This window comes from Pongo abelii, chromosome 19, assembly GCF_028885655.2.
Source record: "Pongo abelii isolate AG06213 chromosome 19, NHGRI_mPonAbe1-v2.0_pri, whole genome shotgun sequence".
NCBI classification, from domain to species: domain Eukaryota; kingdom Metazoa; phylum Chordata; class Mammalia; order Primates; family Hominidae; genus Pongo; species Pongo abelii.
This window is the reverse complement of record NC_072004.2, coordinates 46,381,168-46,406,195: the sequence shown is the minus strand read 5'-3', so window position 1 is coordinate 46,406,195 and position 25,028 is coordinate 46,381,168. Positions and strand designations below refer to the sequence as shown.

Sequence of the window (25,028 nt, the reverse complement as noted above, 5' to 3'; positions counted from 1 at the left end):
TACATTTAAGGTTCTTAAGTCAAACAACACTACCCAGTGTTCTCTCCCAAATAACCACCATTGGTCCATGTGTAGTAAACTGGGAAAATATCATTCTTCATTTTTATCCAAGTTGGCCATCAATGAATTTCACTGTTAGTTCCTCAGACTTAACCAATGGTGAAGGAACACAGATTCAACCATAATAGTAAAATGCAAACCAACCAACCCAGACACTAACAATGTCAGAGGGCTTAGAAAATGCCAATAAAGGACTTGATCTTTTTACAAACACAGCACACATTACTGAAGCTGTGCCAGATTACTACCTTATAGACCATTACATCATTTAAATTAATGGGTGGGTTCCAAGTAATCAACCATTAAGACAGTTTACTCACATGTACCTCCTCTGAGGTTATTTTGATAAAAATTAAAATATAAACATTCTCATAACTGATTGTATGCCTCTTAAAGAACCTAACCATCAAAGTTTCCATCTAATTAGCCAGTCTGGATTTATAATAGTGTTCAATTTGCTTCAAATAGGAATAGTTCAAATTAGTTTCAGCGAAGATCTACCTCGTTTGGGCTACAAATTTCTGCCTCAATATGACTACTACTTCCGCTTAGTAAAATAAAGACATTTTCCCCTGAGAATACATGAGACTAATTGAACAGATTTAAAGAGAGATGATTCAGATTTCTCAAACTAATTTAGTTCCAAACTATTATTTTCCAGAGTTAAGAAAATGAAAAGCTTTTCAAGACTAAAATATTATGCAAAAATGTATAGAGCCAAGAGCAAGAAAAATATAGTACTTATTAAAAGCAATTATCTTACTGAAGAATTTTTTCTAATGTTACTTTAAAACTTAAATCTATGTTCTAACAAAAATGCCAGGTAAAAAAGAAAAGATAGATGTTTTAGGGCTTAAACACTTGGAAAAGGTGGATATATTTAAAGTTATTGGGAAGCTCAAACTGAAGTCCTACCTTCTCCATTTCCTACATACTGGTTTGAATTAGATCCATAATAGGGTGCCTAAGAGCTTAAGATACTAGTTTAGAAAATTCAGCACTAATCACAAAATTAATGAATATCTATTATGTACATGACCATACATCATTAAGTGCTTATTTTGCCAAGAAACATCACACAGAAAAGTCAGATGATTTCTTTGCTATAAAAACAAAAGGTTATTATTTAAATGATTCAGTGACAGAAATTAAAATACTGAGAAAGGGTTTTTAAAAAGGAGTAAACTTTACTGTCATGAGATAGTTAGCATAAGTGGAATTGGGGGAATGCTTACTTATAAAAATCTGCCCTATAGCCAAATAGCCTTATAATTGAATCCCCTTTTAAAGGACTTTTCCATAAAAGTTACAATGAAGAGCAAACAAATTTCAATTTGGAATAACGCAGAAAGATTATTCAATATTAGGTCAATAATGACAACCTTTTAAAAAAGACATTCATGTCTGTATAAATTTTAGAGTATCTACTTCTAGGGTACATGTCTACTTTCACCACCTTATTCAAACAAAATTTTGACTCAGTTAAAGTGATGACTTCACCATTTTCTTTCATTTGACAAGTTTTACCAGTGGATGTTACAGACACCTAAAAACTACATAATTCTCGAAATCTTATTTGTCTGAGTCACAGAACTACAAAAAAAAAAAAAAAAAAAAAGGAACTATCTTAGTTATCTATAGATATTACCTTCAACAGATTATGACATTACTAAATCGTTCCCACCCCCAGTACTCAAGCAGATAAGAGCCTGTATTTCCAGCACACTTTTTTCAATTATCACCATTAGAATTAAGATAAGCAACTTAGAAAGATTTCAGCATATTGGGGGATGGTAGGTAATAGAGAAAACAGATCTCCAATTAGGGACTCTTAAATGTTGATTAGTGAGGTTATAAAATAGTCCAATGGAATATTTTGTCATGGAAGCAACAAAATTCTTTAAATATAAAAATCCTATTAGTTATAGTGAAAAACATGTTATTTAACAAGTCAAAATTTGTAATTCATTTAATGCATATTTTGTCTTTATGCTTCCAAGAATGAAAACCATATACAAACAATTCCAGGTTTGCTAAATGCTATACTGTTTGTTCATTGTTACTACTCAGAGTAAACTGCTATCTGGATAGAATTGTGGCTCAAACACAAGAAACAAAAGTAATTCAGGTTTGTTTTTGGCCTCTCTTCCAATTCCCTAATTATTCCCTACAATAAACACACACACACAACTTTTCTCATCAAATAAAAGCAAATTTTAGTTGGAAACAAATGTGGATACTTTTCATATGTGCATAAAACACTGTTCAGTGAGGCTGAAAATGAACCTCAAAATAATCACTCCAAAACCATAGTTTAACATACTTTACCACAGGATCAGGTATCAAATTTCAGTTTTGATACCTGAAAATTAGTAATCCATCCATGCTGAAAGGTCTGTAACACCCAAATTCTGTTGTTATATCAACTATATGGTCTATACCCCCACATACACAAGCACACACATAGACACCACCTTCCCACCTTTACAGGGCTCTACATTAACATTTGCTCTAATGTGGTGAGGCTTGAAAACATTTTAAAATTTAAGCATTTCCAGATGACCTTTTAGCCTTAACATTCAATGCATAAGTTTGTGATTAAGAATGCAGATTTTGGACAAGCGTGGTGGCCCACGCCTTTAATCCCAGCACTTTGGGAGGTCGAGGCAGGGGGATCACAAAGTCAGGAGATCGAGACCATCCTGGCTAACATGGTGAAACCCTGTCTCTACTAAAAATACAAAAAATTAGCCAGGCATGGTGGCACACACCTGTAGTCCCAGCTACTCGGGAGGCTGGGACAGGAGAATCGCTTGAATCCAGGAGGTGGAGGTTGTAGTGAGCTGAGATCGTGCTACTACACTCCAGCCTGGGTGACAGAGCGAGACTCTGTCTCAAAAACAAACAAACAAACAAAAAAAACCCCACAAAACAGAATGCAGATTTTGGCCAGGCACGGTGGCTCACACTTGTTACTCCAGCACTTTCGGAGGCTGAGATAGGTGGATCACCTGAGGTCAGGAGTTTGAGACCAGCCTGGCCAACACGGCAAAACCCCATCCCTACTGAAAAAATAGCCAGATGTGGTGGCGGGAGCCTATAATCCCAGCTACTCGGGAGGCTGAGGCAGGAGAATCGCTTGAACCCGGGAGGCAGAGGTTGTAGTGAGCCGAGATCGCACCACTACACTCCAACCTGGGTGGTAAGAGTGAAACTCCGTCTCAAAAAAAAGAATGCAGATTTCAGTATCCAGTGGCATTTCCAATGATTAAACTTATCCTTGAGGTTAAATTTAATAGTTTATGGAGAAAATAAAACCAGTAAGATTTTCCTAGAAGTGAAAGTAAAAAATTTGAATGAAACATTTCTTGCCTCCAAATCAAAAATATCAAATTTTGTCAATTTACTGAAGTTCAATATAGTAACACAAGCTTTACTGAAGCTGTTAATTATGTAACACAAAGCAAATTACATAAAATTGCATACGAAATACTTATGTTAACACCACAGTCAAACGTGAATATTAATATAGAGCCTTCTCTGCCAAAAGAGTATAAAAATCCTAAGTTTAATTAAATTTAGGGGCCTTCACCAAACTTGCTGCAAGTTTGGGGACATAAATATCCAACAGCCATAAAGCTGTGAAAGCCCCTATAAGGAATAAAATAAATCCCACTTGCCTCAGACTGAACAGGGCAACACTGAGACTCAGCCTCAGCCTGTCCTATGGCAGGGCTATAGGAAGAAGAAAATTTTAATTTTAGAAAAACAGTTCCCAATTAATTTAAAAGACATGCATTAAGTTTTTTTTTTAAAAAATCCCAATGATCAAGCAAGCAAAAGGAGCAGCTTTGTTTTTAACTACTGTCCACTACAATTCCATTCTGAGCCCGTACTTCTTTTTGTTGGGGAATCACCCTCCCCAATTAATTAAGTTTAATTAAGGTGAGTCTAAGTTCAAAATGTAACTTGGTGGAATAGGAGTACAGTAGGAATATTTTATTCATACCTAATGGCAAATGTGTGAGACTACTAAAATACTAAGTATTCAAATCAAGTAATTCCAGCAGCCACTCAAAAATTAATCCTCACCTGCTGTAGTCTTGTTACTGTTACACAGTATGAAAACTTACACAACAGAAACTAGTGCCAGACAAAATGTTTTCTTATTTTTCTAAAAGGGGTGGATGTAAGGTAGAGCCAAAGCTGCCAGCCCTACTAACCTTACAGCTTCCTTAATTATGACAATCACAATGCTTGCCTGAATTATCAAGTCCCAAAAGTTGCCTTCTGTGAGGGCAATTGGCATCCACTTTGACTCAACTTCATCTATTACTTAAGGAAGGTTGAGTCAGAGTTAATTATATGAATACAATTTGCTCCACTCATAATTCAACCACACTATGGACCCCAGAAGCATTTAGATAAAAGGTATTTTCTAGAAGCTTACTTACGTTTGGATGCATGCAAAAATTACACTTCAAATATATTAAATGGGTACACCACCTCTGAGCCTATAGCTACAGACTCAGGAACTCATGAGCTTAAGTTTTATGTGCCAATGCCTAACACTTTGAATTAATTTTTAATTAGAATTATATCCCATATTTAAAAGTTCCATTTTTGCCCATCAGACCTACACAAAGAGCAAAAAACCTTGCTACAAAGTATCAACCTTCTTTGCATAAAATGCAAATAAAGCTTCACATAATTTCTGAAACAGGCCTACTAACCCTATTGCAGTTTGTCAATAACCGTACAAATGAAATTCTTGAGAATTTAGGAAAGCATCCCTTACTTAATTATTCTAAATTTAATCACACCATTTTTTTTTTTTTGAGACGGAGTCTCGATCTGTCGCCCAGGCTAGAGTGCAGTGGTGCGATCTCTGCTCACTGCAAGCTCCGCCTCCCGGGTTCACACCATTCTCCTGCCTCAGCCTCCAGAGTAGCTGGGACTACAGGCGTCCGCCACTACGCCCGGCTAATTTTTTGTATTTTTAGTAGAGACGGGGTTTCACCATGTTAGCCAGGATGGTCTCGATCTCCTGACCTCGTGATCCGCCCGCCTGGGCCTCCCAAAGTGCTGGGATTACAGGCGTGAGCCACTGCGCCCGGCCTATCATACCATTTTTATCTTAAAGATTTTCAACACAAGTTATCCTTCAGCAGTATATTAAGTGTGCTGCCAAATCAAAGCCGCATGTATTAATTTTGAAACCATTTAGGTAAGCAGAGGTTCAGAGGGGAAAGTGGTTTGGGACTTGGCTGCTGGCAGAAGGCAATACATTACTGGCAAAATATGTACGTTTTATTTTCAAACTATGAAAATTTTTGTACCACTATGGTACCACAAGCACAGGAGCCAAAATCATTGAAGCCAAATAATCAGATATTTTAATTTATTTTTTGACAAAGTCTCGCTCTGTTGCCCAGGCTGGAGTGAACATAGCTCACCGCAGCCTCGGAAGAAGGAAGATCCTTCTTCCTCAGCCTCTTGAGCAGCTGGGACCACAGACACACACTAACGCGCCTGGCTAATTTTTAAATGTTTTGTACAGATGGGGTTTTGCCATGTTGGCCAGGCTGGTCTCAAACTCCTGGACTCAAGCAATCCTCCCATCTCAGCCTTCCAGAGGGCTGGGATTACAGGCGTGAGCCACTGCACCCAGCCAATTTGAGTTAAAATAGCATTCAGCTTTATAATACTTGCAATGTTTTGCTTAAAGGTATGACTTTTATCTGTCACATAAATACAAACTCTTTTGTGATGGCTAAATCACTTTTCAATATATTTTCCTTCAAAATTAAAGCCCTTTTTTCCATACAACTTCAGAGTTCATGTCTTTTATCTATACCTTCACAGGAAAGTTATAAAGAAATGTTACCATTTTCTTAGAAGTCTTAACTTTATAATGAGAAAAACTCAATTTGAGTTCATTATATTAATACTTTGCATAGGTTATTTGATGCCTAAAAAATCATAAAACTACCCTGCAAAAGTAAAGATCAGAAAAACAGATCCCAAAAAGGTCAACAAGAGCTATTATTTTAAGAGGTTGCAACACAAAATATTGAACAGCAGTCATCTCTACAGAAAAGCTCTCTGTAAGAACACAACATTCAAAATTTCCAAGGATAAATAAAAAGTTGCACAGTAAGGCTACCTAGGCTTAATAACAGAAGGTACTCAAATGAATAATGTAATCTTCCAGGAACATAATAAAATTAAAAATTGCGAATCCATCTGTTAACCATCCCAACAGAGACACATTTAGATTCTCAGCGTTACACTTAGAATAATATATAACAACCCATTAACAGCACAAGAAGCTATTACTGCATGCACCTAAGCTTCTAGAAGTTTGCACCTGAAAAGCTTCTGAGGTCCATGCAGTACTGAGTCTCAAAAATAATCAAAAGGAAATGAATGGGTCTGGCACTAGGCTCTAAACATCTCAGCAGGAAAGAAAAGTGTTAACATTTACATTTTAAGTATCTATGACACGTGATGTGTACTGACACCATAGAGGGTGGAAGGGTGATTATAAAGATTTCATACCCATTATGTAATGACTCACGTATCTAAGTTTTTCTCTTAACTGAAACATTAACATACAACTCTATGCAAATTCAGTTTAAAACATGCAGCTAATAACCTACAACTCAAAGACAGAATCCAATGATATATCAAAACTGCATTGGTAACTATGAATTTTATTATGTGGACATCTACTGTGGCATGCATCTGTACAAACCTTTCAGGCAGTGGTCCACAGCTGGGTTATGAATAAAAAGGCATAAATTTTTCTCTCATTTTATTACAATGAAGTTTAACAGTACAGAAAAGTCACATGACCTTGGTGGGTCAGATTTCTTAAACCCTGCAACATGAGGAACTCTAAATACATTAAATATTGTTACACATTCAGACTTCCAATGTACAAGTACTTGGAAACAGTTACAGCCCTCACCAAGCTAGGTTGGGGACATGAAGTCCAATAGCATCTGAAATGCTGTGAAGGCAAACTTTACAAATAGCAATGTAAGCTTACAGAACTTGCCTTTACTAAGGTGGTATGTTCATGTAATTCCAGCGCCTTCACAATTTAACGAACCAAATTTACTATACTTCACTTCTAAAAACCTAGATGAAACATGAAAAAGAAGCCATACAGTATAAATTGCAACTTCAGGAAAAGTTCCTGCTTTATTATTCCAAATAATTTTTCCCATGTAAAATAAATGTCCAATAGTTCCTGGTATGTGGGAAGATAATGTTTGTTAAAGTCACAATGAAGCCTTATTGACGGAAGCTTGGCTATATAAACAGCACAAGTTGAGAAAAGGTTTAATCTCCAAACCTATTAGACTGGATGAAGTAAGATCAGTAACGGCCACCTTGCGACATTACAGGAGGTCTCATTCCCATCGGAGGTCGAGGAGGCCCACCCTGGTAAGGGGGCACCATTGGCGGTCCCTGCCCATACGGGGGCATAGCACCAGGAAGGTATCCTGGCATGCCTTGATGATGACCACCATACTGACCTAAAAAACAAGAATTTCAAACACAAAAAAATAGATTGTTACGCATTGTACTTTTAAATGCAACGTATACTGCAGATAAATTTAATATTTTATGCGTGAACTTAGAAAATCCACTAAATATGAAAAACATAAAAAGAGGAATACCGTGAGGTGGCATTGGGGGTCTCATTCCTTGTTGCTGTGGGATGCCTGGCTGTGGTGGCATCATACCTCCAATTGGTCCAACTGGTGGATTACCAATGGGGGCCTGTCCTGGCCGAGGAAGATTACGTTGATACTTAGGTAACTGTGCCCTTCTCTCTTCCTGGGAATAAAAATAAGCACAAGGCTAAATACTCGAATGCAGAGGCTCATCAAGCATAAAGCCATGCATCTAAACTCTTACAACGTTAAGAGTAATTTTCAAAAATTTACCCTTACATCCCAACTATTCACTTTTGCCAGACAAACCAATCCAACTACTCAAACTCCAGATACCTTAAAACTTCACCTATTTGTAAACTTGAAGCATGGCTGACGACTTTCCAGGAATTACAAATTGCTTCAACAAGAAACTATCTAATGAAGTATTGTTATTAACATTCTTTTTTTTTGAGACGGAGTTTCACTCATTGCCCAGGCTGGAGTGCAATAACATGGTCTCGGCTCACCGCAACCTCCGCCTCCCGGGTTCAAGAAATTCTCCTGCCTCAGCCTCCGGAGTAGCTGGGATTACAGGCATGCACCACCACGCCCGGCTAATTTTGTATTTTTAGTAGAGATGGGGTTTCTCCATGTTGGTCAGGCTGGTCTCGAACTCCTGACCCTCAGGTGATCCACCCGCCTCAGCCTCCCAAAGTGCTGGGATTACAGGTGTGAGCCACTGAGCACCCAGCCAACATTTCATTTTTTCTTTTTCTTTTTTTTTTTGAGATGGAGCCTTGCTCTGTTGCCCAGGCTGGAGTGCAGTGGTGTAATCTTGGCTCAACACAACCTCCGCCTCCCAGGTTCAACTGATGATCCCGCCTCAGCCTCCCGAGTAGCTGGGATTACAGGCGCCCGCCACTACACACTGCTAATTTTTGTATTGATGAGGTTTCAACATGTTGGCCAGGCTGGTCTTGAACTCCTGATCAAGTGATCTGCCTGTCTTGGCCTCCCAAAGTGCTGGAATTATAGGTGTGAGCCACCACACCTGGCCATTATCAACATTCTAAACTTTGTATCAAAATTAATTCATTTATATGGGACTTAAGGGATCTGCAGATTCTACTTCACACTTAACGTTTATTCAATTAACATTTGCAAACTTATGTTTAACTAAAATGATTTTTAAGAGAGTTAAGAACCTGACTTACTGTCTTCTTTTAGAAACAGTCTGCAGGAAGGGGAGAGAAAGCATCTAAGACCAAAACATGAAATATCCGTCCACTTTTAAGTATTTTATGATTTCTTAAGAATCAGAATGGCAAAAACCACTTAGTAAGCATTAAACCAGATCACAGACCACCTGAGTACAAAATAACACTTATTTTAAAGGGACGAACTGCTATAATGGCTTTAAATCAAATGCTGCTCGTAGAAAACTAAAAGCAACTTACCAGGGATATATCCTCATCTGGATGGATCAACTTACTGGTTGCACTAGTTGTTGTAAGTGTAGCAGGCTTACTTGTTATTGAAGCCGCTGGTTTAGCTGCAGTACTATTTGTTGTACTAGTTGTTGAAGCTGTAGACTGTGTATAAGCAGGGAATGTAGGCTTTGGGGGTTCTGTACTTGTTGCAGGGGTACTATTTAAGGGTTTGAAATCTGTACCAACAGGTCCTTGGACAGCTGCCTGAGCCTGTAAAATACAATACTTCATCAACAAAACTTCAAAACTTTAAATTAACTATATCTACAACAGTTTAACTTAAAACAAGCCATCAACATTAAATAAAGGACCAAACTTTAAATGAAATTAAAACAAAGTTAACATGTGAGAAACACTCCACAAAATTCAAGATAACCCATTAAAATATCAAAAGATGCTGGGTTAAAGTCACATCCACAACACAAGAGTGGAAATAAGACTGTATATTTAACTTGTTACATGTCTTCTACCTCCTCACCAAAAATTAAATTTACAATGCTTTGTATTTATTCCAGATTGCTGAAATACAGTATCTTAGAATAGCATGTGTTCTATTTTGAATGTTCTATTAATTAGTTATTAATCTATCAAACAGCTGAAAAAAAAAACTACAGAATATGAGTTTAAACTCCAGTTACTAAGTATAACATGAACAATGAGTGTAAAATGGTGACACATTAAAAATACATCCTTTAGTAGTATTTTTTTTTATATATATACACATATATGTATATATAATCCCCTCCAAATTAACAATGGCTGGATAATTATCATGGACAAAACGGTTAATTTAGCAGGATCTTTTAAAGTAGCAAGTTATCAGTAACAAATGTGTTATTTTTCATAATACCACACATCTAAAACATGTAGACTAGACCAACTTTAGAACCAAAGCAGTATTAAATTTTCTTACATTAAATGTGATGCATTAAACAGCATTAAATCAAAATACCTTAATCATGCATCAGGCTAACCATTGGCCACTATAATGCATTTACTGCTTACATGCTTTTAACCCTTTAGAACCACAGGAGTTCGGGGTAGTTTTGTTTAGTATGAATTCAAATTTTTAAATACCATTTGACTTACATAGCATTAATTTTGCTTTAAAAAAGTAAACACAGTATATTTTTGGAAAAATATTCATTTTTTAAGTAGGGTCCAAAGGGTTAAGTTATAAAGCCATTTTAACAATTTTAAACTGCAACTTCCTGCGTACTTGTGCTGTGCTAGGAAACAGAGCTTTAGAAGATGCAGACAGACTTTCTGAATTGGATGAAGCTGTACTTGAGCTTGTGACAGGTGTCCCCATCTGTAGCATAAAAGAAAGGAAACAATGAAAAGTCTCCAAACAAATGGGTCAAAATAAGCCATGTGGTAGACTTTTTAGTAGATTGCATATTTGTAAATGCAAAATTTAATGCAATCAAATGTCACTTATTTTAAAAGGCAGGCAGTTAATGCATTTACAATAAACAAAATTAAAGTATGAGCCTCAAAATTTTAATTCTATACCAATAAAACCTAGTTAACTAGTTTCTTTTCTAAAACTACTGTTTTGCATTATTTCAAGAACGATACCTGAAACTGAGAATAATGATGTACAAATACTGACACTTCAATCCAATTCTGTATCAATGATTCTCTACAAAAGATTTTTGCCAAAAGTTTTACATCTCTCAATACATAAAATTCCCACCCACCATAAACGCTAGGTTAATGTGCTTAACAAAAGGCACTTAAAGAAAATGCTTTTAATTTAGCACCCACAAACAGAAAAAAACAATTTAAAAAAATCTAAGGGATAATCTAAAAAAGAAAATGAATAAACATAGATCCTGATCTAAATTCTGAATAAATTAAATCTGAATCTGCTTAATTCTCAATGAAACGAGGAAAAAAAGCAAAGGTGTTAACCATTATGTGCACACCATATAGAACAGAAGAAGCATCTTTCACTTATGCTCTGGAAAAAAACTTTTAAAAGCTTTGAAAAAAGACCAGTAAGAAATACTAGTGTGCCTAGGTCAAAAGCCATTAAATTACGCCATTTTAGCATAAGTGCGGCATTATAGCTCGTCACTGTTCCGTACTAGAGGCAGAGCCTGACAAATGATTTGCTACCATCTTAAGAATGCTCATCTTTGCCTTTGGTGTCCTTCCATTCACAGTTTAGTCAGTAAAGGAAAACTTCTAAACACTCCAGATATTAAACTTTCATTAGCTTAAAAAAAAAAAAAAAAACAACTAAGAATAAATAGAGGGTTCACAACTATGAAAAAGTAACATACTAACTTTGGCTCCATTCTACCTTTTATGGGTAGAGGAAATCAGTGTGTAAACATGGAAGTGGATAAGCCACCTTTTAGTATATTTAATAAATAATATTAAAAATATTATTTAAAAAATTGACCTATGAAAATTTCAGACTTCTGTAAACAACTGTACTTTATCTTTAAATATAAGTGCACTCCTTTTCAGGATTTTCACCTTACCTGTCCAGCACTGGGGAAAAGAGGCTTAGTAACTGGAGGCTGTGGGGCAGGTACAGTTGCTGTTGGTGCAGGTGGTCTATTAAGAATACCTGGCGCTGAAACAGCCTGTGCTTGGGTCATTGGAGGAATTCCAGGACGTGGAACAGGTGGGGGCATACCTGCAGAGAAGAAATGTTTGGGGAAATTGAGTCACTGAAAAATTTAGTGTAGGAAAAAACGCTTCTATACTACAAAGTTATTAACAATTAACTGCTCAATGACTCGACTAAATCCAAGGAACTTAGGCATTTGCCCCATGCAACATTCTTACCTTAAATTTTCCCTTCCTTTGTACTGCTTCAGAATTTTACAAAGTGGAAGATAACACTAGACCCTGCTGCATGGGCAAAACATTTGGCAATTATGCTTACTGGTCCCACTGATTTAGCAAACTTCTTGCAATATATAAAAGAATTATTTCAATCATCTACAAGACAGATATTTAAATGCTCCCTCAACCCTAATGCAAATTACAGTAAAAACTGATGAATCAAATATCATGAACAATAAAAACTTTTCCAAAGTTAAACACATCACTACTACATACTTTAAACTTCAACATGACAAAACTTTTAATGACTTCACATTCTCAAATGAACATCAGTTATTATTCTGTATTCTTTTAAATACCTAAATATGTATCACAACATAATGTATATGGAACTGCCTCGCAATTATTCAGTTTGTTGATGCTTTATTTTTCCTGTGTCCATTTACATCAACTATCATTTCAGTACTTTAAATACGCTATGGAAGGCAAACACACCAACATAAAAAGCAGGCTAGGGCTGGGTGCAGTGGCTCACGACTATAATCCCAGCACTTTGGGAGGCCGAGGCAGACGGATCACGAGGTCAGGAGTTCGAGACCAGCCTGACCAACATGGTGAAACCTCATCTCTATTAAAAATACAACAATTTGTCGGGTGTGGTGGCACACGCCTGTAATCCCAGCTACTCAGGAGGCTGAGGCAGGAGAGAATCGCTTGAACCCAGGAGGCGGATGTTGTGGTAAGCTAAATCACACCACTGCTCTCCAGCCTGGGCGACAGAGCAAGACTCCATCTCAAAAAACAAAAACGAAAAAAAAACCACAAAAAACTAATAGCCTTGTGTGGCACATCTTGCTGGCCAACCAAATCCCTTTCCTTGTGCTGTATTTCCTGCTTTATAGGCCAAATTCTATATACTTAATTTCCCAGGTTCCCTCACAGCATAATACGTAAGGAGCTAAAGAGCTTCTAGGTAAGTTATTTTGCTTTCAAATAGAAGAAAAAGGAGGCCAGGTGCTGAGGCTCACTCACACCTGTAATCCCATCACTTTGGGAGGCTGCGGCTGCACTGAGCTATGATCGTGCCACGGCACATCAGCACGGGTATCAGACCAACACCGTCTCGGAAAAAAAAAAAAGAAAAGAAAATGGAGAGTGCACTACGACCGACACCCCTTCTTGTCTGAGCTGTCTTATAACCAAATGACGTTTCTGAGAAAAAAAAGCTAAGGTGAGCAAAGTCAAAAAAGCATGGGTTAATAAATATCATTGAGCCACTGAATCTACCACTTTTTTGTTGACTGAGACAATAAATGCCTACACCATTTAATATAGTTTGTTGGGGCTGGGCACAGTGGCTCATGCCTGTTATCCCAGCACTTTGGGAGGCCAAGGCAGACAGATAACATGAGGTCAGGAGTTTGAGACCAGCTAGCCAACATGGTGAAACTCCGTCTCTACTAAAAATACAAAAATGAGCCAGGCGTGGTAGTGGGCGCCTGTACTCCCAGCTACTCAGGAGGCTGAGGCAGGAGAATCACTTGAACCCCGGAAGCAGAGGTTGCAGTGAGCCAAGATCATGCTCCAGCCTGGGTGACAGAGCGAGATTCCATCTCAAAAAAAAAAAAAAAAAAAAAAAAAAAAAAGTTTGTTGGATTTCTCTATTACTTGTCTAAAACATTCCTAACAAATACAAGCGCTCTAAGTATGTGAGATTCAGCACATAGGCCGTGACTCACTTTGGCTGCTTTGAAACCTATCATCTATTTCAAACTTCAAGAAAGGGCCAGCCAGGCGTGGTGGCTCACACCTGTAATCCCAGCACTTTGGGAGGCCGAGGTGGGTGGATCACCTGAGGTCAGAAGTTCAAGACCAACCTGGTCAACATGGTGAAACCCCGTCTCTACTAAATACACAAAAATTAGCCAGGCGTGGTGGCAGGTGCCTGTAATCCCAGCTACTCAAGAGGCTGAGGCAGAAGAATCGCCTGAACCCGCGAGGCAGAGGTTTCAGTGAGCCCAGATATCTACTAAAATACAATTTTTTAAAAAAGGGTCCATATAACACTTCTCACGGGAACTTGCAACTTACAAAAATTTTTAAATTTCATTATATTAATGCCCACGGACGTCTAAAACAACTTAGAAATAAAGCCTGTACATCATATTAAAAGGAAATTGTCTAACATATCATACCTGGTGGCATTCCAGGCATCAGAGGTGGTATTCCTGGTCCAGGTGGCATCATTCCACCCATTGGCATCATTCTATTAGAAAGCAAATTTCAAGAAACAGTAAGTTAATGAACAGCATAAACCATTAAAAAATATTCTGGCTAAAGCCTGAAACAACACTAGATAGAAGACTTGAATCTGACCTCTAATATTGAAATGAATCAAAGCTGAAAGAACACACAACACACTGTAACAATCCTATCAAAATAAATTATCTAAAACCCAGCAAACTCTTTGGTTTACCAATAAAAGAAAAAAAAATGTTGACAAAACATTTAAAGTCATTGAGAACAAATATACTCTCAATATGTACAAGAGGCCTCATCTAAAATATGTGTAATGGGAAAGCAAATTCACCACTTTTTCCACTTGGAAAATATCCACACAGAGTATTAAAGAAAAAGAAGAAATCTCTATTTCAGAGTTGTGTTGGATTTTGAAAAGAAAAAGATTGAATGAATGTACCCTGTGAAATGAGATTTTTTATTTGGCTAGGTGCAGCAGCTCATGCCTGTAATCCCAGAAGTTTTGAGAGGCCAAAGCTCAAGGACTGCTTGAACCCAGGAGTTCAAGACCAGGCTGGGCAAAAAGTGAGACCGTATGTTTTTAAAAAAGCAAAAATTTTAAACATTAGCTGGGTGCAGTAGAGTGCGCCTGTAGTCCCAGATACTCAGAGGGCTGAGGTGGGAGGATCACTTGAACCCAGCAGGTCAAGGCTGCAGTAAGCTGTGACTGAGCCACTGCACTGTAGTCTGGGTGACAGAGTAAGAGACCCTGTGTCAAATACATACACACATACACACACACATTTTTTTTTTTTTTAGAGAAAGGAAATACTACCACCAAAATTAAAGACACTCAAAAGTAAAACCAGATGGCCTATTTACAATAACTACCTAACACTAAACCATGACTTAAAAACACAACCCACTTATTTTTTTCCCCTAAAAGAGCTCACCTTCAAATATCAGTGTCCAATTCACTTAAAAAATGATAAATTGGTCAATTTTCTTTAAAATTTTTTAAATTTTTGTTGGTAAATTCAGTTCTTGATTTAGAATTTTTATCAGAAGATTAACTTCTATTAATAGATTAGAAAATTCCATTACATCCTATAATAATAAAGCATGTAATTTCATAGAATATAGTCTTTCTTAAATACTAACCCTTATTATCAGGTCCCATTACTTTCAATAGTTTGGAGAAAATCACTGCACATTTGAAGTATGTTTATATGGGTCTATTACTATTTCCTAAAAGATGTTTTATTTTCCTTAAGAGACCTGTGTTAATTAGCTTTCAAGTTTTAGTGAGGAAGGTTAGAAAATTTCTGAAGTCAACTGAATAGATACCATTAAACACACACATAAAAAAATGACAGTATGATTATACCTCCTGAATTACATTATGAATGAGATGCTTACATGTTTTCACCGCAAAATGACTGGGTGTATTTTCTCTGATGATGCAATCTGTGAAAATGTATGACAAAATCAAAATCTAACTGTGATTTTCAAAATACAGTGGGAAAGTGTATTGTATACCTCTCACATCCAACAATATTTAAGTAAAAATGATGGGCACAAGCACCTCATATTCATTTTAGTTTTGATGCTTTGACAAATAAATCATTTACAGAGTTTCTCTGCTTCTTGTCACAACTACAAAGTGTCACAGATAATTCTGAATCTCAGAAACGCAAATCTATAAATAACCAACTACTTTAATCACAGTAAATGCAATTGAAGTAGATGGTTGCTTACATATACCCTAAAACCCAAAAATCTATTACTCAGAGGCAAATTTATATTCCTTAAATTTACTGGTTGATCCCTTTATCAGACAAGATTTATAGAGCCCATACCTTCTAGAAGCAAAAAATGGAAAGTAACATTTCATTCATATAACATCCAAATTGAAAAAGATCTTACTAGGCACAAGCCTACAAGACAATTAAAAGAATTTTCTTACCCAGGTGGCATGCCTGGCATAACTGGTGGCATTCCTGGCATCAGAGGAGGAACACCTGGCATTAATGGAGGTATGCCTACAAGCAAGAGTTTCAATCAAAATAATAACACATATTAAAGAATTAGAGGGAAGAAAGTAATACTTCGATACAGTATCAATAATGTCCCAAAAATGTTAGATTTTAAGCAATCCTATGTGCTACCTGGAGGCATTCCTGGTGCTCCTGGTACTGGTGGCAGTCCTGGCTGTGCCATTGGGGGAATATAACCTTGTTGAGGTTGAACAGGCTGTGGCTGAAATGAAGTTGAGGCTGCAGAGTCGTCATCATCATATTCATCAGAATCATCTTGTTGCTTCTTCTTTTGACTTTCTGTTAAAAAAAAAAAAAAACTTAATTATTTCCATAGAGTAAAAACTAAGAAAGTTTATTTACAACATTCAATATTTAAAAATACATATATGGGTAAAATTAGTTCATGAGATTTTTCTTCCCCAAAAATTCAATTAATACTGCTCTATGTTCTTCAAATGTGTTTTCACCCTATCTTAAACAAGATTAACGTTCTTTCTCTGTCCTATAAAAGGTAAAATGATTATCCTCAATCAGTATCTTTTCTTTTAAATTTTTAGTAGGGTCTTGCTGTGTGACACACGCTGGACAGCAGTGGCACAACTGCAGCTCACTGCACTCTCAAACTCCTGGGATGAAGTGATCCTCCCGCCTCAGTCTCCCAAGTAGCTGGGACTGCTGACACATGCCACCACACTGGGCTTTTTTTTTTTTTTTTTTGGGTAAAGGTGAGGTCTTGAACTTTTGGCCTCAAGTGATCCTACGGCCTCAGCTACCTAAAGCACTGAAATTATAGGAGTCCTTCATTTTCATATGCCTTAACACTTGCTAATTCTATTTGGAATTCAATTATGAATAATAACATAAGAAAATGGAATGATCCAAATAGTACTGCATATATACAAATCAAGCATGTCTTCAAAAACAGAGCTCAAATTTTAAATTCCAAATAAATCTATCATCCACCATTCGGTTTTATCTATCTTATCTATCAAGTGATCAATCAATCGATTTATCTAGATAGGATCTCACTCTGTTGCCCAGACTGGAGTGGAGAACTCACAGCTCACTGAAGCCTCAACCCCTTGGGCTCAAGAGATCCTCCCACCTCAGCTGAGACTATAGGCATGTGCCACCACGCCCGGCTAATTTTTGTATTTTTTTTGTAAAGACAGGGTGTCATTCTCTATTGCCTAGGTTGGTCTCCCAATTTCTGGGCTCAAGCAATCTTCCCGCACTGCCTGCCCATAGTGCTGGGATTACAGGTGTGAGCCACTGCAACTACCCTACCATTAAATTTATAATTGAAAATACTAACTCTGGGCTTAAGTTAGGCTGAAAAAAGAATATCATCACAAAGGGAGAGAGATGGTGGCTCACACCTGTAATCCCAGCACTTTGGGAGGCCGAGGCGGGCAGATCACCAGGTCAGGAGTTCAAGACCAGCCTGATCAACATGGTGAAACCCCATCTCTACTAAAAACACAAAAATTAGCCAGGTGTGGTGGCGCACACCTCTAATCCCAGCTACTCCGAAGGCTGAGGCAGGAGAATCGCTTGAACCTGGGAAGCGGAGGTTGTGGTGAGCCGAGATCACACCATTGCACTCCAGCCTGGGCAACAGAGTGAGTCTCCGTCTCAAAACAAAAATAAAAACAAACAAAAAATCAGCTGGGTGTGGTGGCACACACCTGTAGTCCCAGCTACTCAGGTGGCTGAGGCACAAGAATCACTTAATGCTGGGCATGGTGGCTTGCGCCTGTAATCCTAGCACTTTGGGAGGCCAAAGTGGGCAAATCACCACTTAGGGTCTGGAGTTCGAGACCAGCCTGGCCAACATGGTAAAACCCCGTGTCTACTAAAAACACAAAAACTAGCTGGGCGTGGTGGTGCATGCCTGTAGTGCCAGCTACTCAGGAGGCCGAGGCAAGAGAATTGCTTGAACCTGGGGGGCAGAGGTTGCAGTGCAGTGAGCCAAGATCATGCTACTGCACTCCGGCCTGGCAACAAAGCAAGACTCCACCTCAAAAAAGAAAAAAACAAACCAACAATCACTTAAACCCTGGAGGCAGAAGATGCAGAGAGCCGAGATCACACCTCTGTACTCCAGCTCGGCTGGACAGAGTAAGCCTCTGTCTCAAAAAAAATAAAAATAAATAAATAAATAAAATAATACTTATCCCAGTATTTACCTTGTGTTTTCTGTTCAAGAAGTCGTCGTCTTTCATCCATGTCTTTTTCTGGAATACCTTCCATACCATATATTTCCAATTCTATGTCTGTTCTTCCAGGTATCGCATTTGGTACGGCATCTATTGTTTCTTTATGTACCTAACAACAACAATTTCCATTAGATAAAAGTCTTTTTTAAGAATAATTCCAAGTTAATCAAAGACTGCTTAGTATAAAGAATAAATATTCTATAGTGAGGCCATGTAGAGCCAATTCCCAGTTTTGCCATTCACTAGCTCTGTGACATTAAGCATGTCAGTGGACTTCTAAGCCTCAGTTTACTTCACCTATATAATAGCTAACTTCTGGAGTTGTTTTTAGGATTAAATACTGTATATAAAAAACACTTGGCGAGATGTCTAACACACAGTAAGCATTCAATAAACATTCTTTCAAGTTTACCATATAATCTTGATTACTTCAATTATTAGCAGTAACTAGTAGTCCTATCCAAATCAGGGATGTTTCAAGTGTGAATTAAGTAAAGATTATGAAACAGCCTCATATTAAGAATTAGAATATAGCCAGGCGAGGTGGCTCACATCTGTAATCCCACCACTTGGGAAGCCAAGACGGGTGGATCACCTGAGGTCAGGAGTTTGAGACCAGCCTGGTCAACATGGCAAAACCCTGTCCCGACTAAAAATACAAAAATTAGCCAGGTGTGGTGGGGTCTGCCTGTAATCCCAGCTACTCGGGAGGCTGAGAAGGGAAAATCGAAGTGAGCAGATGTCACACCACTGCAATCCAGCCTGCGCAAGAGGGAGAGTACCTCAAAAAAAAAAAAAAAAAAATTAGCGGGGTGTGGTGGTGCACACCCGTAATCCCAGTCACTCGACAGGCTGAGGCATGAGAATCACTTGAACCCGGGAAGCAGAGGTTGCAGTGAGCACTCCAGCCTGGGCCGATGCTGCAAGACTGTTTCCAAAAAAAAAAACAAATAAAAAATAAAAAGTCAGGTGGGGCTGCTCACGCCTGTAATTCCAGCACTTTGGGAGGCCAAGGCGGGCGGATCACAAGGTCAAGAGTTTGAGACCAGCCTGACCAACATGGTGAAACCCCATCTCTACTAAAAATACAAAAATTAGCCAGGCATGGTGGCACATGCCTGTAATCCCAGCTACTCAGGAGGCTGAGACAGAAGAATCGCTTGAACACAGGAGGCAGACGTTACAGTGAGCCGAGACTGTGCCACAGCACTCTAGCTTGGGCGAGAGAGCGAGATTCTGTCTCAAAAAAAAATAATGAAATAATAATAATAATAATAATTAGAATAGCAAATTTTCTAAGTATAGATCTTGAGACAAGCCTCTGGTTACAAACTAGAAAAGTTACATTTACAATCAGTATCACTTGTAACTAATGAGTTAGGTGAGGCATTTTATTTTACTTTTTCTTTTAAGACAGGGTCTCACTCTGCCACCCAGACAGGAGTACAGTGGCATTATCTCAGTTCACTGCAACCTCTGCCTCCCAAGCTCAGGCCACCCTCCCACCTCAGCCTCCCAAGTAACTGGGACTACAGGTGCGTGCCACCATGCCTGGCTAATTTTTGTATTTTCTGTGGCGAGGGGGTTTTGTTATGTTCCCCAGGCTGGTCTCAAACTCCTGAACTCAAGGGATCCACCCGCCTCAGTGTCCTAAAGTGCTGGGTTACAGAGGTGAACCACCACGCCCGACCCTGAGGCACTTTAACATGTTTATTGCAACACACTGAAAATCTGGGATTTTTTTCCATTATATTGTTTTGCTACATAAGCGCTTCTAATCTTCAGATCTGGGTAACTTTTGCCAATAATGTAATATCCCTGCCAGTCTTGGTTTCTTCAGCAAGCCATTTTGCTGAAGTAGATGTCAAAGTATTTTGCCTAGACTATCAAGCCTTTCTGGAAATGCTAATGCATGCTCAAGTTTGAGAAGCACTCATTTAGGCTAATGACTTAGATATATTTGCCCAAATAATAGTCATTTTTTCTTTCCTCCTAAGACATTTTCATGTACGAACAGAAAAGTAACTACAAAAAGCTAAGTAATTTCTTCTTAGCAATGTATCTCACTTAAAGATTTGAAACTGGGGCATGCAAATCAAACTCAGAAATTATCTTAATATCTGATTGTTAAAAGCTATTCCTTATATTGCAATTAAAATATTTATGGATAAAGTGGCTTAACAAGTGACTTAATTGCCCTGTTTCCTAAGGTTTTTTGGAATATTTTGCTATTCTTAATAAAGAGATGATGCAACAGGCATTCTATAAACAATTACATTCACATACACACTAATCTTCACTACATTTATGAGAAGGGCAACAATTAATTTAAAGGTGTATCTATTATGGTACAGCCAGAATTAGATTTCTTGGGACCCTGCCAAGCAAAGTCACAGGGTCTTGGTTGAAAAGACAGGAGCAAGCACTGATGAGAAACTGCAGGGAACCACCCAACTTACTAATAACGTCTTAGGGTTTATCATCTATAAAATTGGTATGATTTAACTGCCAGGCCTATCTCACAGGTTACTGTGAAAACAGGACTAAATAAAGGCACTCAGACAATTAATAATGTTACTAAGTTTCTCAACTAACCTCCTTCCAGCTTCCACTCCACTTCTCTGCTCTTCATAAAGTGCAACTCCCTAAGAGTGCCTCCGCTTCCTCTCCCTTTGTCTCTTCAAAGCACCGTAATCACACTTCACCCTCACCACTCTTGGCAATCGCTCTTTGTCAAGTCACCAACGACCTTATTAACCCAGTCTCAGTCCTCTTACTGAACCAGCATTTGACTCACTTAAATAACTCACTCCTCGAAACACGTCATTGACTTCCAGGGCACTACTCTTGATTTTCCTACCTTTCATCTCCTTGGATGATTCCTTTTAATCTCCTGACCTTCAAATGTTGGAAGTGGCCCAGAGCAGAGAGCACCTAATTTCCATCCACACTATAGTCCTTACAAAGGACATCTAGTAGCACGGCTTAAACTAGCCACCCTTACATTCTATGCTTCCAAATTTCTATCTCCTGTTTTAATTTCTATGAACTCCTGACTTGTACATCAAACTGCTTAGGTAACCTTTTCATCTGGATATTTAATAGACCTCAAACATACCTACACTCAAAATTAACACAGGACTCCCTTATTCTCATTCTTAAGCCTATTATCCCTGTAGCTTTTCACATCTCGGTATATGCTCGGATAAAACATTTTTGAGATAGGGTTTCACTCTTGTAGCTTAAGTTGGAGCTGAGTAGTGCTATCACGGCTCACTGCAGTCTCGTCCTCCCCAGCTCAAGTGATCCTCCTGCCTCAGCCTCCTGAGTAGCTGGGACACAGGCACGCACCGCCATGCCCAACTTTGCATTTTTTGCAGAGACAGGGTCTCATTATATTGCCCAGGCTAGTCTTGAACTATTAGGATCAAGTGATTAGTCCATCTCGGTCTGCCACCGCACCTAGCCAGACCATCTTGAGATCAACATCCTGAGACCATCCTTAACTCCTCACTTTTTCTTATACCCCATATCTAACCTATCAAACTCTGGTCTCTGTCACCATCTCCTCTTGTCTGGAATATTCCAAGTCTTCTAAACTGGTCTCACTGTACTCTGCATTTTACTTTCAACCCTGCAGCCAGAAAAATCCTTTTAAAAAGTCTTACAGGCTGGGCGCGGTGGCTCACGCCTGTAATCCCAGCACTTTGGGAGGCCAAGGAAGGTGCATCAGGAGGTCAGGAGTTCAAGACCAGCCTGGCCAAGATGTTGAAACCCCATCTCTACTAAAAATACAAAACAATTAGCCAGGCACAATGGCAGGCGTCTGTAATCCCAGCTACTCGAGAGGCTGAGGCAGGAGAATTGCTTGAACCCGGAGGGCAGAGGCTGCAGTGAGCTGAGATCGCGCCCACTGCACTCCAGCCTGGGCGAAAGAGACTCCGTCTCAAGAAAAAAAAAAAAGTCTAACAGAGGCCGGCTGCAGTGACTTATGCCTGTAATCCCAGCATTTTGGGAGGCCAAAGTGGACAGGATCACTTGAGGCCAGGAGTTCAAGACCACCCTGGCCAACGTGGTGAAGCCCCATCTCTACTAAAAACACAACTCAGGCAGGCACGGCGGTGCACGCCTGTAATCCTAGCTACTTGGAAGGCTGATGCACGAGAATCACTTAAGCCCAGGAGGCGGAGGCTGCAGTGAGCACAAGACAGAGCAAAACTCTGTTTCAAAAAAAAAAGTGACAGAGCATACATCTCTATTTAAACCTCCATTTCATTCAGAATTAAAGAAAATGGCCGGGCTCAGTGGCTCACAACTGTAATTCCAGCACTTTGGGAGGCCGAGTGGGAGAATCGATTGATCCCGGGAGTTGGGAAATCAGCCTGTGCAACACAGTGAGACCCTGTCTCTACAAAAATAAAATTTTAAAAATAGCCAGGTATGGTGGCACACAACTGTTGTCCTAGGTACTCAGGAGGCTAAGGTGGAAGGATCATTTGAGTAAGGCAGTTCAAAGTTGCAGTGAGCTATGATCTGCACTCCAGCCTGGACAACAGAGTGAGACCCTGTCAATCAATCAAAAGAAAATGTTCTTATCCACATTACCCAATATAATAGTTAGCTACGTGACAGAGAAACTGAGCATTTAGGTATTTATATCATTTTAAATAGCCACATGTAACTAATGGCTGCAACAGTGAACAGCTGTGGGTCTAACATGTAGTAGGTTCTCTAACGCTTTTTTTTTTTTTTGAGACAGAGTCTCTGTCACCCAGGCTGGAGTGCAGTGGCACAAACTCAGCTCACTGCAACCTCTGCCTCCCGGGTTCAAGTGATTCTCCTGTCTCAGCCCCCCGCCAGGTAGCCAGGACTACAGGCACCTGCCACCACGCCCAGAAAATTTTTTGTATTTTTAGTAGAGATGGGGTTTCACCATGTTGGCCAGGCTGGTCTCGAACTCCTGACCTCAGGTGATCCACCAGCCTCGGCCTCCCAAAGTGCTGGGATTACAGGCGTGAGCCACCACACCTGGTCAACATTTTAAAATGAGGATTAAATTGTTGTTAAAGTATCTGGAGTGAAAAGGATCGATATAAATTTATCTTTAAACCTGGAGAAACCGCGTCTCCCTACCTCCCACCAATAGTAGTTTCCAATGATTGGGTATTTGCTCATCTCATATTTCTCTAAGGTCTAATTTAGCAAAAATTCAGACAGCTCTAAGACTAAGCAAAAGTAGAATAATGTTGAATGAGACATGAAGGTACTTACTAGATCTTAAAAAATATAAATTACAATGCTCTATTTATTAAAAGAACTTAAAAAACCTAGAAATTATTGTTGTTGTTATTATTATTATTATTTTTGAGACAGAGTCTCGCCCTGTTGCCCAGGCTGGAATGCAGTGGCACCATCTCGGCTCACTGCAACCTCTGCCTCCAGGGTTCAAATGATTCTCTTGCCTCGGCCTCCCCAGTAGCCGGGATTACAGGCGCATGCCACCACACGCGGCTGATTTTTGTATCTTTAGTAGAGACGGGGTTTCATCATGTTGGTCAGGCTGTCTTGAACTCCTGACCTTGTGATCCGCCCACCTTGGCCTCCCAAAGTGCTGTGATTACAGGCGTGAGCCACCGCGCCCCACCGAAACCTAGAAATTATTAAATGAAATACAATTCTGGGCTGGCACAATGGCTCATGCCCATAATCCCAGGACTTTGGGAGAACGAGGCAGGAAGATGGCTAGAACCCAGGAATATGAGGCTGCAGTGAGCCATAACCATGTCACTGCAATCCAGCCTGGGCCACAGAGCAAGGCCATCTCTTAAAAACAAAAGCAAAAAGTACAATGCTGCCATTCCAAAAGAAGTCCAATAAATAAATTGCTGAAATTAGCCTAGCCCCAAGCTACAAATAATAACAAATCCTTCAATGGCAGTGAGTAATGACTGCTAATTAAGTATTAATTCTTAAGGCCAGACCACCTACAAAATCTAAATCGCTGATCCTTGTTCTCCGCTCCAAGTACTCAGGAAATATTTTGTGATTTCGATCTGTTACCAATCTAACCTAGTAAGGTACTATCAAACTAAATACAAATACAAACCCTCTTTAAACATAAAAGGCCAGTTTTGTTTATTGTCTTGATGGCTATCGAACAAATTTTTTTTTTTTTTTTTTTTAAGACTGACTGGCTATCTTATCTTTTGCAGTAAGTGAACAACAACAACAAAAAACTACAGTTGTCAGAGAAATAAATGATTATTCTTTCGGCCAGGCGCAGTGGCTCACGCCTGTAATCCCAGCACTCTGGGAGGCCCAAGTGGGTGGATCACCTGAGGTCAGGAGTTCGAGACCAGCCTGGCCAACATGGTGAAACCCCAGTCTCTACTAAAAATACAAAAAATTAGCCCGGCATGGTGGCGGCTGCCTGTAGTCCCAACTACTAGGGAGGCTGAGGCAGAAGAATAGCTTGAACCCGAGAGGCAGAGGTTGCAGTGGGCCGAG

General features: G+C 39.1%; 1 protein-coding gene across 15 annotated transcripts in view; it reads right to left on the bottom strand.

The window, feature by feature from the left end:
• ZNF207 (zinc finger protein 207) overlaps positions 1 to 25,028 on the bottom strand; it is a 40,396-nt gene that overhangs the window by 13,116 nt on the left and 2,252 nt on the right. For 2 of the 15 annotated variants that reach the window (XR_008514938.2, XR_008514937.2), the window contains exons 3-13: positions 18,492 to 18,630; positions 16,432 to 16,599; positions 16,230 to 16,305; positions 15,683 to 15,730; positions 14,221 to 14,291; positions 11,716 to 11,873; positions 10,440 to 10,532; positions 9,188 to 9,430; positions 7,752 to 7,911; positions 7,424 to 7,607; positions 3,741 to 3,795 (exon numbers count right to left, since the gene is read on the bottom strand). Coding sequence is in view for 10 of the 15 variants with exons in the window: in XM_054535307.2 (XP_054391282.1) it covers positions 7,447 to 7,607; positions 7,752 to 7,911; positions 9,188 to 9,430; positions 10,440 to 10,532; positions 11,716 to 11,873; positions 14,221 to 14,291; positions 15,683 to 15,730; positions 16,230 to 16,305; positions 16,432 to 16,599; positions 18,492 to 18,630 (1,317 nt within the window). In the remaining 5 variants the exon portion in view is untranslated. 15 annotated transcript variants of the gene reach the window in all.